The sequence below is a fragment of the Lutra lutra genome, chromosome 16, assembly GCF_902655055.1.
Source record: "Lutra lutra chromosome 16, mLutLut1.2, whole genome shotgun sequence".
Taxonomy (NCBI): domain Eukaryota; kingdom Metazoa; phylum Chordata; class Mammalia; order Carnivora; family Mustelidae; genus Lutra; species Lutra lutra.
The window spans coordinates 35,345,453-35,360,287 of NC_062293.1; the positions used below are offsets into that span (position 1 = coordinate 35,345,453).

The 14,835-nt window shown below is 37.1% G+C and overlaps 1 protein-coding gene across 8 annotated transcripts in view; it reads right to left on the reverse strand.

The window, feature by feature from the left end:
• Nucleotides 1-14,835, reverse strand: part of BCAS3 (BCAS3 microtubule associated cell migration factor) — a 592,326-nt gene that overhangs the window by 185,194 nt on the left and 392,297 nt on the right. Inside the window, exon 24 of one of the 8 annotated variants that reach the window (XM_047708853.1) lies at nt 7,766-10,189. The exons of the other annotated variants lie outside the window; for them this stretch is intronic. Within the exon in view, the coding sequence (XP_047564809.1) occupies nt 10,140-10,189 (50 nt within the window). The 3' untranslated portion in view covers nt 7,766-10,139. Of the gene's footprint in view, nt 1-7,765; nt 10,190-14,835 lie in introns of those variants that run through there. 8 annotated transcript variants of the gene reach the window in all.

The window sequence follows — 14,835 nt, forward strand, 5'->3', positions numbered from 1 at the left end:
ATTATTATTAATCTCAGCAAACCTCATGTTGAAAAATAACAAATATATGTTTATGGTACTTTTATAAGTCTTCTATACAATATTTAGCTTGAAGCATCATATAAATTAAAATAATACATTTTAAAGATTTAAATTAAAATATTCATTTTGAACTACAAAGATAAGGAGAAAGCTTTTTTTTTTTTTTAAGGTTTTATTTATTTGAGAGACAAAGCACACAAGTGAGAGAGAGAGAGCACACTCGAGGGAGGACGAGTGGTGGGGGGAAGGCAGAGGAAGAGGGCGGAGAAGCAGACTCCCGGCTGACCAGGGAACTGGGCACAGGGCTTGATAGCAGGATCCCGAGAGCTGAGGCAGAGGCTTAACTACTAAGCCACCCAGGTACCCCGAGGAGAAAGCTCTTACTAATATGAAACAACACACTGAAAACACATTTGTCTAGGGGCATCTGACTGGTTCAGTGGGTAAAGCATGTGACTCTTGATTTCAGAGTCATGGGTTCAAGCCCCATGTTGGGTGTAGAGATTACTAAAAAAATAAAATCAAATAAACTTGGGGGGAAAAAAAGAAAACACATTTGTCCAAAAACCACAGTTAAGACCAGGTTTAAGCCTTTGTTCCAATGATGCTCTTGCCAATGAATTTTTCTATCAAGAACACCTTGGCCACTGATACATGAAATCTGTTAACTATGCAAATAAGTGAAGTTTTCTAAAAGCAAGAAACTATCAATTTCTAAATGAAGGAAATTTCTTAATGGAAAACTATAATAGCAAAAAATTTTAAATGATATTTAATACTTCAAGAGTAGGAGGACCTCAAAAGAAGGTTCTTCTATTAAGGAAACATATTCCTCAACAAGTTACAATTAGAATGAACACATGAGAAAGGTAAGTTCATTAAAACAAAAACAAAACCCAATCTCCTTTCCCTCTAAAACGACACTGAAAGTACCAGTATATGTTGGTGTTCAGCACACAGCCCACAGAGTCAAGCCAAGATGAAGGCCAAGAAAGCTGAAATGAATGGGGTCTACAGCCACAAAAAAAGTATTTCAAAAAGTTAAGGGACCATGATGAACACAGAGTACAGAATTATTGAATCACTATATTATATACCTGAAACTAATATAATAGTATATGTTAGCCATACCAGAATTAAACTTAAAAACATAATAACATTTAAAAATTTTTTTAAAAAGTTAAGGGAAAAAGGTACTTCTATATTAACCAACATGCATAGTCTACTCCCGACAATGGGTCCCCTCTCTCTGAGCAAACAACATGACTTGAAGAAGCAGTCTCTCAGACCAGCAGTAAGAAGGTGATCTTTGCTGACTTCCTACTGTAACTCCCAGTGTTGTCATCATAAGGCTACTCAAAAAGAAATACCAATTTGCAGATTTTTTTCCAAAGAGAAAAAAAAATTACTTTAGATCATAAGGAAATGATTGGAATACTTAACTTTTTGTGTTGTGTCAGTATAGAAAAGATTGTTTCTGGGTATTTTGATCCATAAATGGTTGAGCAAAGGTTCAGAGAGAAAGTACCCAGCAACACTGAATAGCTTCTCAGTTCTGAGTTGCGGTCAGCATCGTCTCCTGGCAACTCCGTACTTTGTTCTGAGCTGCTTAGCATCCTTCCTTTGACCACTACCAGTGAGCCTACAGTATTCTAGGCCTTACCATAGAAGCATGGATTCAGGCCCAGATCTAATCATCTCTTGTCCCTCACCAGTCATGTCAATTAATTAATTAAAATTTTATAACAAATTGCCATTTTCTGCCAGGGATTGTTCCAACTGCTGGGAATTTGATGACAGAAGAGAAGGCACCATTAGCTTATATTCTATCCTTGGGCTCTATGTGGTTATCTTACTTCCTCCTCAGTTCAAGCACTGCCTGGCTAGGATAATTTTATTCTGTACCTCAAGTACAAAATAAACTATAGGCAAAGCCATCTGTGAGGTTGGACTGCTGCTTTTTGGTGCACTACACAGCATGGGACCAACGCTCCTGATAAAGATAGCAAGCATCAGCCAAGACTTGCCATAAAGGCCCATCACTTGCTCTGAGTCCTGAGTTGTCACCTCATACTTGTAGGACACACCTGTTCTTTGCTGATACCTGGGAGCATGTGACAATTTCAAAAGTTTCTCTTGTATCCTCTGACAAAACAGGGTACAAATTTAAACCACATTATTTCTACCCAGTGGGCCCCAGGCTAACAGTATATTGGTTCAGTATTTATTTATTACAGCTTGTTGGCTGAATAGCTTGATCTCTTATCTGTGGCCATAATCATTTTCGGTCTTCATTTGTCTTTCAAGGTTTTTTAAATGAAATAATGTGTCTTCTCAGACTACTCATTAGGAAAAAAAGAGAGAATATTGTAAAGCTCTTGGGATTAATATAAAAATGTACAAAGGCTTCTCTGAGCTTTTAATCGTTCCTTCACTACAAGTCTCCTACATTAATGACTTAATGATGTTTGTCAAACCAGGGAGCACTAGATCTGGTCTCAGACACTAGAATATCTGCAATACTGAGAATTAATTCCATAGCAACTCCATGCAAGTTAAGCGTCTCTTTATTTAAAAAAAAAAAATCCCAGATTTTTTTTCATAAATACAACTTGTTTTTATGAAATATCACAGCAAATACAAAGGGATCGCCATGATATATTACTGCATATCCTGCTGAAAGTATCTGAAGTGAGCTCTTCCAGATAATGAATGCCCCCAGGCCTGGACCAAGTTGGCCTTCAACAAAAGGATAGTGGCATTTCACCTGCAAATTTCTAGTAAGCACAGACGACCATCCCGCCTACCCTCCGGAGCTCATAAGGTTATTCTTGTGTTAATGACCTCACACAACATACAGATTCAGTCTTTCTGCTTCTCTTTCTCTGTAGAATGATTTCCCTAAAGCCAAAGTTGGGCAAAATGCCACTAATACCACCATAAAGCCCCCACAGTGCTTGAAGGGGGAAGCAAGAGACAGAGGGTTAGGAGGTAATCAAGCTTACAGATTAAAGCTTACTAAAGCTACAAGATGAGCACAGCTCCTGGTGTTTATTGACTCTTCTAGTATTGAGCACCCCTCCCCCACCCTCATGGCACAAAACACAAAGGTCTTTTCATCAATGGACCTCAAAGGCTGGTATGTTTTAGCGTTAAACTTCCAAGAACAGCACCCCTACTGGGGTTTTCTTTGGTATCCACCACAATCAGGCAACCATTCCTGCCTTTCCATACAACATTAAAATTATTCATGGCTGCGGATAATGAAATTATGCTATCCACGCACTGACATCTAGGAGGAGGGGGCACTGAGTATGCATAATAATCTGGACACACACACACACACACACACACGTCTTTTTCTGTGACAACAGGAGACAGGAATAGGAAAAAGTTAAAATAACAAAAATTTTAAAAATTAAATACTATTTTAAGAGGGGAAAAAAGACTATATTTGCTTATAATTCAATAGTTTATAGCAGAAACTTTTCTACTAATCTACTCTGGTAGAGGTGCTCTGAGGATTGATTCCGCCCTCCCAAACGTGCTGTTAGGCTGATTGGCTCAATTTACCTGTAACCCATCTCAGTCACTTTGCACATTAATCCCCAAGTCTTTTCCTACCTCTTGAATTCCTCAACCCAAGTCCAGGAGAAGCAGTCACTTAACTTTTAGAATTTAACAACCACAAGACTTCTGTAATGAGCTAATGCTCATTACTTTGCAAACCTCCAACATCTTCATGTAGGATATGTAAACTTCATTCATTATTTCCGCTTTTTAATGTCTTGGGGCTATACCTAGGTTGCTAAATTAGGGAATACTAATTCCTGAGGGATATTTGATTTTAGGCCATGAAAAATTTCCCACTGCTATTTGATAAATTATATTGTTTCACCATCACAACTAACTTAAAAGTTATGTAAATTATCCAGATGAACAAAAACAATTTGCTATTATAACATTGTTAAACGAATTAGATAGCAATGACTACAGCTTCCCAATCGCAGTTTGAGACAGATAAATTTATACTTTATTGATAGCAGGAGCAGAAAGCCCTAATCACTAAACGCCGGCACAGTCTGGTTTCTGTAGGGTAATGACCCATCTCTCTATTCATAACAACAATCTCATTCATCATAATTCACATAAAAAAAAAAAAGAACCCTAGTCAAGCTAATGGAGGAAACGTGTGAAAAGTGATTGGCTGGGTAAAACTCTGTATGCAGCTGGAGGGTCCTAATTGATTGTATTGTGCTGCAACTAAGCCTTCTGCCTAGTACAACAGATCTTTATCTAACTGCATTTCAATTGATTTTCACTGATAGTCTTCTTTCTTATGTCTAAGGCTTAAAGTACTAAACTAATAAAAGGATAAAAGACTTTGTAATACAGATTTCAAAATACAATGTCCAAGCAGGACTTCCAAGGAATAAGATGGCAGACTGGGTGTGTACAGCTCACCAAACAAACCAATGCCAGAACCTGGGAATTGGGGAGGTAATTTTTTTTTTTAATGTTTAGGATTTGAGTCTCTATTTTAGAGTCCAAAAGCAAAACACTAACCCAAACATTCAAAGATACAGTACCTAATGTTCATCTTGTCATAGGATGCAGAAATGTAAGATAAAAGATTACCCATTTATTAGCTATTACATGTGTTCTCAATATACTCATTTTATTGGTTTAGTACAGAATCAAAATGCCTTGGATTTAGTTTACTCATTAAAAATAGTGATGGGGGGCACCTGGGTGGCTCAGTGGGTTAAAGCCTCTGCCTTCAGCTCAGGTCATGATCTCGGGGTCCTGGGATCGAGCCCCGCATCGGGCTCTCTGTTCAGCAGGGAGCCTGCTTCCCCCTCTCTCTCTGCCTGCCTCTCTGCCTACTAGTGATCTCTCTCTCTGTCAAAAAAAAAAAAAAAAAAAAAAAAATCTTAAAAATAGTGATGGGTTAGGGCACCTGGATGGGTTAGGGCACCTGGGTGGCTCAGCTGGTAAGCATCTGCCTTCAGCTCAGGTCATGATCCCAGGGTCCTGGGATCGAGCCCTGCATCAAGCCCTGAGTTCTACATTAGGCTCCCTGCTCGAGCAGGAGTCTGCTTCTCCCTCTGTCCCTCCCCACTGCTCATGCTCTCTCTTACTCTCACACTCCTCTCTCTCTCTCTCTCTCTCACAAAAAAATAAATAAAATCTTTTAAAAAATAAAATTAAAATAATGATGGGTTTGGAAAGAAGGAAAGTACGATGGCTAGATAATGTTTAACTTCCAGGTGAAAAACCTGGATTAACTAAAGCACTAGATTAATTGAAACACTAAATCAAAAATCTAAAAATGGCCAAACAAACAACCCACCCCCTAAACAGCATTGTTGAACAGAATTTAGAATGAGGATACACTGCCATCCTTGAAATTGTAACAGTTTGACCTACAATAAACTGTGCATATTTAAAGTACACAATTTGATGTTTTGACGTATGTATAACCTATGAAACCATCACCACAATCAAGATACTGAACATACTCATCTTTGCCAAAGATTTCCTTATGCCCCTTTGTGATCATCTCTCCCCTCACCCCATCTACATAACCAGGAAACCATTCATTGGTTTTATAGTACCATAAATTTGTTAGCATTTTCATTTTATATAAATGAAACCATACAGTATGCATTTGTGTGGTCTGGTTCCTTTTATTTATTTGAGATCCAACCATGCTGCTACATTTATCAAAAAAAAAAAAAAAAAAAAAAAATCCCTTCCTTTTCATTGCTGCATAGTATTCCATAGTATTCCATTTTATGGATGAACAACAATTTATTTACCCACTGACTTGATGGACATTTGCATATCCTCTGCAGTTCTTAGCTACCACAAATATAGCCACTGTTAAATTTTGATGTATGAGTCTTTTTTTTTTTTAAAGATTTTATTTATTTATTTGAGAGAGAGATGGTGAGAAAGAACATGAGCGAGGAGAAGGTCAGAGGGAGAAGCAGACTCCCCATGGAGCTGGGAGCCCGATGTGGGACTCGATCCTGGGACCCCGGGATCATGACCTGAGCCGAAGGCAGTCGTCCAACCAACTGAGCCACCCAGGCGTCCCAATGTATGAGTCTTTGGGTGGACACATACTTTCATTTCTCTTGGTTAAATACTTACGAGTGGAATGTCTAGGACATATGGTAGGTATATGTTTAATCTTTCAAGGACCTGTCAAATTGTTTTCCAAAGTGTTTCTATGATTCTACCTTTCCAATAATAGTGTATGTGAGCTCTAGTTGCTCTATGTTCTTTCCTAAACTTGGTATGATCAGTAGTTTTCAATATGAGACAATCTACTAAGTATGTAGTGGTACCTCATGGTTTTAATTCACAGTTCTCTAATGACTACTGATATTGATCATCTTTGCATGTGCTTATTTGCCATCCTCATTTCTTCTTCAGTAAAATCTGTTCGGATCACGTGCCCAATTTTTCTTTGGTGGTTTTCTTGTTATTGAGTTTTGAGTTTTTATATATTTACATTTTCTTTTATCATATATGTGATCTGAAAATATTTTCTCCTAATGTATGGCTTTCATTAATATCTTCTCCTCATATGTGGCATTCCATTTAACAGTATCATTATAAGAACTGAGGTTCTTAATTTTGATGTTTAATTTATCAATTTTTTCTGTTATGCACCATTAGTTTCAGTGTAAAAACTAAGAAATTAGATTTATATTGATTTTCTCTATTGTTTTTCTGTTTTCATTTATTTGACTTACACTTTGATCCTTATTCTAGTTTATCAAGATGGGAACTGAGATGATTGAGTTGAGATCTTTCTTATTTCCTAACATAGCCATTTAGTGCTATACATTTCCCTCTAAGTACTGCTTTAGCACATCCCACAAATTTTGATATGCTGTGTCTTAATTTTCACCCAGTTCAAAATAATTTCTAATTTTTAAATTTCTTCTTAGACTCATTAGTTTAGAAGTGTTAGTTTCCAAATATTTGAATGTTCTTCCAAATATTGTATGGTTATTGATTTCTAACTTACTGCATTGTGGTCAGAGAACATATTTTGTATGATTTAAATTCTTTAAATTTATTGAGGCTTGCTTTTTGGTTCAGAATATGGGTTATCATAGTAAATATTCTGTATGCCTTGAAAAGAAGGTGGTTCAGCTGGTGGTGGTGAAAGAGACATATACCTGCGTAGAGAGAGATATCAATTAGACTACGTTGGCCATTAGTGTTACTCAAGTCTTCCATGTCCTTCCATGTCTGTCTATCCCTCTCTCAATTACTGAGAGAGGGATACTGAAATCCCCAACTATAATTCTGTGTTTGCCTAATTTTGCTTACAGTTCATTTTTGTTTCATAGGTTTTAAAGCTCTTGTAATGAGGCACATAAATATTTAGAATTGATAGATCCTCTTCATGAATTAACACCATTGTACTATGAATATTCCCTTATTCTGTACTAATATTCTTTCTTTTGGAGTCTACTTTGTCTATTAATAGAAACTTTGCTGTTTTCTTTTGATTAGTGTTAACATAGTATATTGTTACTTCCACACCTTTACTTTTATCCTATTTATGTCTTTATATTTAAGTGGGTTTCTTATAGGTAGCATATAGTGGAATCTTCCTTTTTTATCCAAGTTCATAATTTATGTCTTTTAATTGGGTATTAGGCCACTTATACTTAATGAGATTTTGTTTTAAATCAACTATATTGCTATATGTTTTCTATTTGCACATATGGCTTTTGTTTTTTTTTTTTTTTCTTCCTCTCTCTTCTTTTGGATTGAATATTTTTATGATTCCTTTTATCTCATTTGTTGCCTTATCAGCTATATAAATCCTTGGTACTTCAGTGGTTACTTTAGGGTTTATATCATATATTTGTACTTATCAAAGTTTGCCCTTAAGGAATATTATAACACGTCATATATAGTATAAAAAGCTTACAATGTTTTTCTCCTTATCACTGGCTCTAAGTAATTTGATTATGATGTGCTTTTAAGCTTTGTTAGGCAGGCCTGGAACAGTCTAGGAAAATACTATAGGAAAAATTCTGCCCCACTGTGGAGACAAAAACCCTTCTGAGTATTCTCCCCATTTGCCTATAAATGATAAGACTTCCCACTGTGGCTGGTGGGAACAGAAACTTCTTTGCAGTCCTGTGTGAGTTCCAGTGAATTATTCCCTTTTTAGGAGGTTCCTTCCTGGGCCTTGGGTAGCTTCTTCATGTGTCAAGCAGGACTCAGCTAAAGGCTAGAGATCTCTGCAGATTTTTTTGAGTTTTCTCTCTGTGTAGCTCTCTCTCGTAGCTCTCTTGTTCTCTGCCCTGTGCATAACATACACCTTGGCCTCTCCAAACTCCCAGCTCATTTCTTCTACTCAGAGAGACTGCTGTGCTCCACCTAGATCTACCCCTCCCTAGAATATGTATTGGCAATGAGCCAGTATAATTGTGAGACTCACTTCATTTGTTTTCCATCTCTTGGGGATCACTGTCTTTAATTACCTGATATCCAGTATCTTGAAAGCCACTGTATCATGTAATTGTCCAGTCTGTTTCAGATGCAAAGGTAAGTCTGGTACCTCCACTCATTGAAGGCCTTATAAAATTCGATGCAGGGAGTATCCAATTAATACTCAGAAAATGAATGTTAATTATTTCACCTTTATTAAAATTAACTTACAGAAATTGAAAGGAACATAATCTATTTTAAACGACATTAGTAAAAAATTTTCCAATATCCACAAATATCCTTAACTTCAAAAAATGCCAATTCATAATCTTATCACCAATACCACTCTCTGCTTCTCAAATGGTCTTTAACATCTGTATAACAAATGAAAAAATATACTGGTTTTCCTAATTTTGTGTATACTTATGGAGGTTGATGTTGAGAATTTCTATAAAGTACACTAAGAAATCCTTATACAAAAGAATCCTGTCTCATAGTACAGTTAGCTTAGCCACAGGCAGAACCCCATACCAAGTTATTATACAAAGGACTGGACACACAAAATGTTATCTTCATTCTGGATTTCATAAAAACTGTTCCGTTTAAAGGGATTTATCATTTTGCTTCATGTGAAATATTTAAAAAGTCAGTAAAAAGTTTTTGGTTTTGTTTTTGTTTTTTTTTTTTTTGCACTTTATAGTCAAAACAACCTATGGTATTGTCTAAACACAGGAATGAAATTGTTATTAGAATTATTGAGAAAATACGTGTCTTGATTGTAAGGTCTTAAAAATTACCATGAAATACATTCCAACTTTTAATAATGTATTAGCTGAGAGCACAATGAGAATCCTTGCATTCTGGTCCTTAGAACAGATCACCTTTTTAGATAATTAGGTTTAGAACAGGACCCTGTGTGATGTGTCCGTGGATGAGGACACATTTACTAACACACGCATCTTGAGGGGTGAGATTTTCTATTTGCAGGCACTAGAAAACTAGGCAAAATGACTAGAAGTTAGCTTACACTACTGTAGATCTTTCAACATCCTATATCACTCTATGGCATTACTGAAGTGAACATAAGTCATTTCAAAACTGTACTATATTGTAATTAGAATATAAGGTATGAGAAGTCATATTTACAATGACTATAAGCCCTCAGAGGAAGTTAATGAACTGAGGCTGACCTTGATCATTGACTCAGATCCTGCAGCACAGGGCAGTACCTGCTCCCTCTCCCACATTTGCCAACCTTTGCTACAACAGTAATCAATTTGCTGTCTTGATCTCTCAAGCATATCATACATTTTTTGATCCATCATTAAGCCTCAAACTTGTGGCCTAATTAAATTACTGAAGAAAGACACTTTGGAATTCTAGACTTTGGTAGGAGAAAAATTAGAGATAAATATTTGAACAAGGTGAGAAAATTATGACCTAATCTTCATGCAGTCATTGATTCAAAATTGCTGTTCAAAACAAATTAATTTTTACTTGAATACTTTAAAACAAAACAAAATGATGTCAAACCATTTTATAGCATGGTAATTACATCCTAAATATAATATGTAGAAGAGAGAAACAGAAAAGGCTCCAGGGACAAGACAGCTCCACGTAACAGGTGTAAATAGATATGGAGTTGGTGTCTAAGAATCATCAAAAAGATCTTCTGGACTGTAGAAGTTACATGGGAAAACTGTGGAGGGATAGAAAAAAAAAAAAAAAAAAGCCTAGAGTTAGAGAAATGAAAGACAGAAAAAGGAAGATAGATCAGAGAAAAGAAAAGTCAAGCTTGACACAGCCAATGAAATAATGAGCTAATGCTAAATTTTGTCAATGGGTATAAATTTCACTTGTTTCCTATGAATGATAAAAGCCAATGGAGAAATCAAATTATTTCTAGGATCAGGAGACAAGCAGTGCCATCTTATACCAAAGAGGAGAGAGAGTAAACCTTTAGTTACAGCAAATATAAAAAAGTAGGTTTTACAAAGAGACTCTTAAATACAGGGGATACTGGTAGTTGCCAGAAGGTAAGTGGCGGGGGGGGGGGGGGTGAAACAGGTGAAGGGGATTAAGAGGTACAAACATCCAGTTATCAACTCACAGAAAGTATAGCATAGGGAATACAGTCAACAATATTGGAATAACGTTGTATGGTAACAGATGATAACTACACTTATCATGGGGAGCACTGAGTAATGTACAGAATTGTCAAACCACTATGTTGCACACCTGAAACTAATACAACATTGCATGTCAACTATACATCAATTTTTTAATAAAGTAGATTTTAGCAAGGCAAAAACCCCATTAGGAGTGGCTAAGACGGTGAAAAACAGGTAGGGGGAACAGATGATATTAGAAAGAATAAAGAAAAACAGGAATTAATTGTGTAAGCACTAAAAAACAAGAAGTAAATCACAGCATTTCTCTTCGCACAGAATGTCCTTCCAAAAATTACCACCAATTCAGACATAACCCCTACAAGAAGCCATAGTCCCATTAACAGGATTTCCCCCCTTACCTCTGGGAGCCCACAGCACTCCATATATGTAAGGCTCTTGTGTGGTATATGTGTAAGTTTATCTTGTAACCCAGTTAGCTGTAAATATTTCTACCCCATTTGATTGCAAACTACTTATGTCAGGCCTTTTCTTTAGTATAGTACCTAGGACTTCATGCCCTTGGCCCACGGCCCACCAGGATGCTCAATGGATAGCTGCTTTAAAGCTACCTGTCAGAAGCTTAAAAATACCTGTGCTAAGATTTCATTTCTCTCTCAAAAATCGAAATGATTACAGATCAGGGAGAGTGGAATTCTAGATATGGCAATATCTTGTTATATAAATTTAAGCCTGTATACCCATCTTGCTGAATTTTACCTTCTCTTAACGTGGTAGGACTTGATAAGCATCCTCTCAGTGCTACAGTTCTAAGATGATGATTCTCCCTTCCCTGAATGCAAAGCATTTATTATCTGTGTCATTAATTTCGCAATGGATCATATAATGCCTTGTTGTATTTCTTCATCTTTTAAGTAATTCAAATTCATTTATGCCTCATCCTTCCCAACTGAAGTGCCTTGAATGGAGAAAAGGAACAAAATTTTCTCATCTCCCACACGCTAAGAACACAATAAAGATTCAATAAATATCTACCTACTTCACAAAACAAGAAAATGCTCCTTGGGCTGCAAATCCCCATCCTGAGGCCCCACTGCAAATTGCCTTTTAACTAGAAGTACATAGTTGGAAGGGAAGACTGATGAAGCCATCAGTTATATAACCGAGTTTACTGGACAAAAATATGACACAGAAGAATTCAAGGCTTCTGCTTGTTGATAACCTGCCAAAAGGAGCTCCCAGGAAGGGTGTTTTGTTTTGCAAGAATGAAAACCAACTGAGCAGGGGCATCTCCTAAATCAGCAATCAAAGGGGAAAACTTACCAGAGACTTCGTGTCCTTTGTTCACTGAGAGGCCCAAGGAGCAATTACCTGCTTTCGCCATGGTCATTACCATCACAAAGAATCAGGCAGTGTCCCAGGGTGGAAAGACAGTATTTGCCTTTACAAAATTTCCATTCGATTCCCAGCTCTAACACTTGGTTATCAGGCTGAAATTCCTTCACCTCACTAAACCTCTGTTTAAAATCATCCATACGATATGAAGTACTAATTCCTGCCTGGGATTAATTCAGGCAGCGTAAATGAAGAGTTCTCTATAAATTAGAATAATGTTTCCAAAAAATCACGTGTTGCACTCAGAGTGCATGACACCACTGAAGTAGGTGGGGCTCACCTGGGTAATGGTGGCCAGTACAGGTAACTGACTTTCTCCAGGGCATCTGTGTTCTTACATGTGACTGTACTGATTTCTTTGGATCCCAGGATCCCCTTTGAGGAAAAGTCTCTAATTTAAGTACTCTGGGTCCTAACAGGGCTTCTTTTGAAACCTATCAAGTAACTGAAGAAACTATAGGGAGAGAAAAGACTATCTAAGGAGTAAGAATCTAGTGGGTAGAAACTGTCATGGCATGTGTTCTCCCAGGTGGGCCTGCTGAGCACCCTGATTCCTGGACAGATATTGTATGGAGAACCAGCTAAGGACTGTCACCTTTCAATCTGAGTGCCTATAGTAGGGTCTCTTTGGTTCAGAATTCTCAAAACAGATCATAGAAGTAAGTAGTCCAGGGCGCCTGGGTGGCTCAGTGGGTTAAGCCGCTGCCTTCGGCTCAGGTCATGATCCCAGGGTCCTGGGATCGAGTCCCGCATCGGGCTCTCTGCTCAGCAGGGAGCCTGCTTCCCTTCCTCTCTCTCTGCCTGCCTCTCTGCCTACTTGTGATCTCTGTCTGTCAAATAAATAAATAAAATCTTAAAAAAAAAAAAATTAAAAAAAAAAAAAAAAAAAAAAAAAGAAGTAAGTAGTCCAAACAAGAGAAAACATGCTGGGGTTAACAGAACATTCTTACTAATGAAGACGTAAATTACTTTTTTATCTATGTGGATAAAAGTTACAAGGAACTGGAAAATTATGACAAAAACTATACTGAACATAATATATTTTTTTGATGATTTAGAAGACAGTTCACTGTCATGTCACTGTTTCAGAATCACTATACAGGTGATTTCATGGTACTTTCATTGCCTTCTGTTAAGGGTTTTATAAATTTCCCATTATCGAGGTCTCCAAAAATAAAACAAGCTGAGTCCTTATCATTGATTACAGTGCTTAACAATATGGTCAGTTTAATTAAAACTTCAGCTTTGTTGTTTTGTTTCTTTGACTCCTGGACAGATGGTATATTACCATTTCTTAAACTATATTCCAGAAGAGACTCTGGAATAAAACCTTTAAACTAAATAATGAATCTAGGTAGCTCTGCATTGGAATAAGGTACTGTGGCTACTCTTTCAAAACTAAAATATCTTGGTGAAATAGTGAGAAAAAAGAAATTACTCTTTCTCCTGGTACTTAAGAAGAGTGACCCCCTAACTTTTAGTGTAGAAGAAATGTGTTATTCAGTAATATCTACCATGTGTGCTGTAGTGCTTTGCTCATATGATGGGAGCAACATCTACTCATTCTACAGCAAATTCATTCTAGGTATTCACTATCACATCACACAAATAGGGGTTCATTTACTAAATGAATGTGAATAGAACATTGTCCTGTTCTTTCACAACGAAAGACTAAACTTACAGAACTATATACGAAACTTGAACAAGATACATATGTAATTTTCTTAAGGAAAAAATTCTAACACTATGATGGTCCTCTTGAATGTCTCCTGTAGGAAGAAAAGGCAGGAACATTAAGGATGTAAACAATACCCTGTTCTTTCTTATATTCCACCAGGAGTGGTTCCTCTGGTTCCAGCCTTGGCCAGAGATACAGCTCCTCCCCAAGGAGGGAACTATGGAATCAGTTTCAGAAAGAAAATATATCCTTGAGCTGGTTTACTTATTATTTTTGTTTTCAACAACAAAAAGCTGAAAACTGCAAAAAGCTATCAGAGAAGTCTGCTAAAATAAATGCAGAGTCCAAAAAAATCAGTGAACCATACCAATAAGGTTTATTCCTGGGATCATCTTGGTCTTAGCTGCTGTACAACAGACTGTAGCACAGAAAAAGATAGGCATTCTGTCAGGACCTCTCCAAACAAAATATGGGACAGAGAGAGAGAGAGGAGGAAGCAGGCTCCCTGCTGAGCAGAAAGCCCCATGAGGGGCTCAATCCCAGGACCCTGAGATCATGACCTGAGCCGAAGGCAGAGGCCTAACCCACTGAGCCACCCAGGCGCCCCAACAGATGTGTAGTTTTTACTTTTAAAAAATGTACAGGGCACCTGGGTGGCTCAGTGGGTTAAGCCTCTGCCTTCAGCTCAGGTCATGATCTCAGGGTTCTGGGACCGAGCCCCACATCGGGCTATCTGCTCAGCAGGGAGCCTGCTTTCCTCTCTCTTCCTCTGCCTGCCTCTCTGCCTACTTGTGATCCCTCTCTGTCAAATAAATAAAATCTTTTTCAAAAAAATAAAATAAAAATAAAAAATGTACAGCACCAGCATATATATATATATGTATATATATATACATATATATACATACATACAAACATAAATACATACATACATACATATCATTTGGGGTAGTAAAACCACCCGCATATAGACTAAACTATATATTCTAGCAACCACATCTACATTCAGCAGGTAACTATAAATCAGCTCTACATTTATCTATTATACACAGATTTAGGGTTTCTTAGAAGAAATCCAATTTAGTCATGGCATCAAATATGTGTTTTTCCCCCCTCCGAGAGAGTAATATAATTGAATTCTGT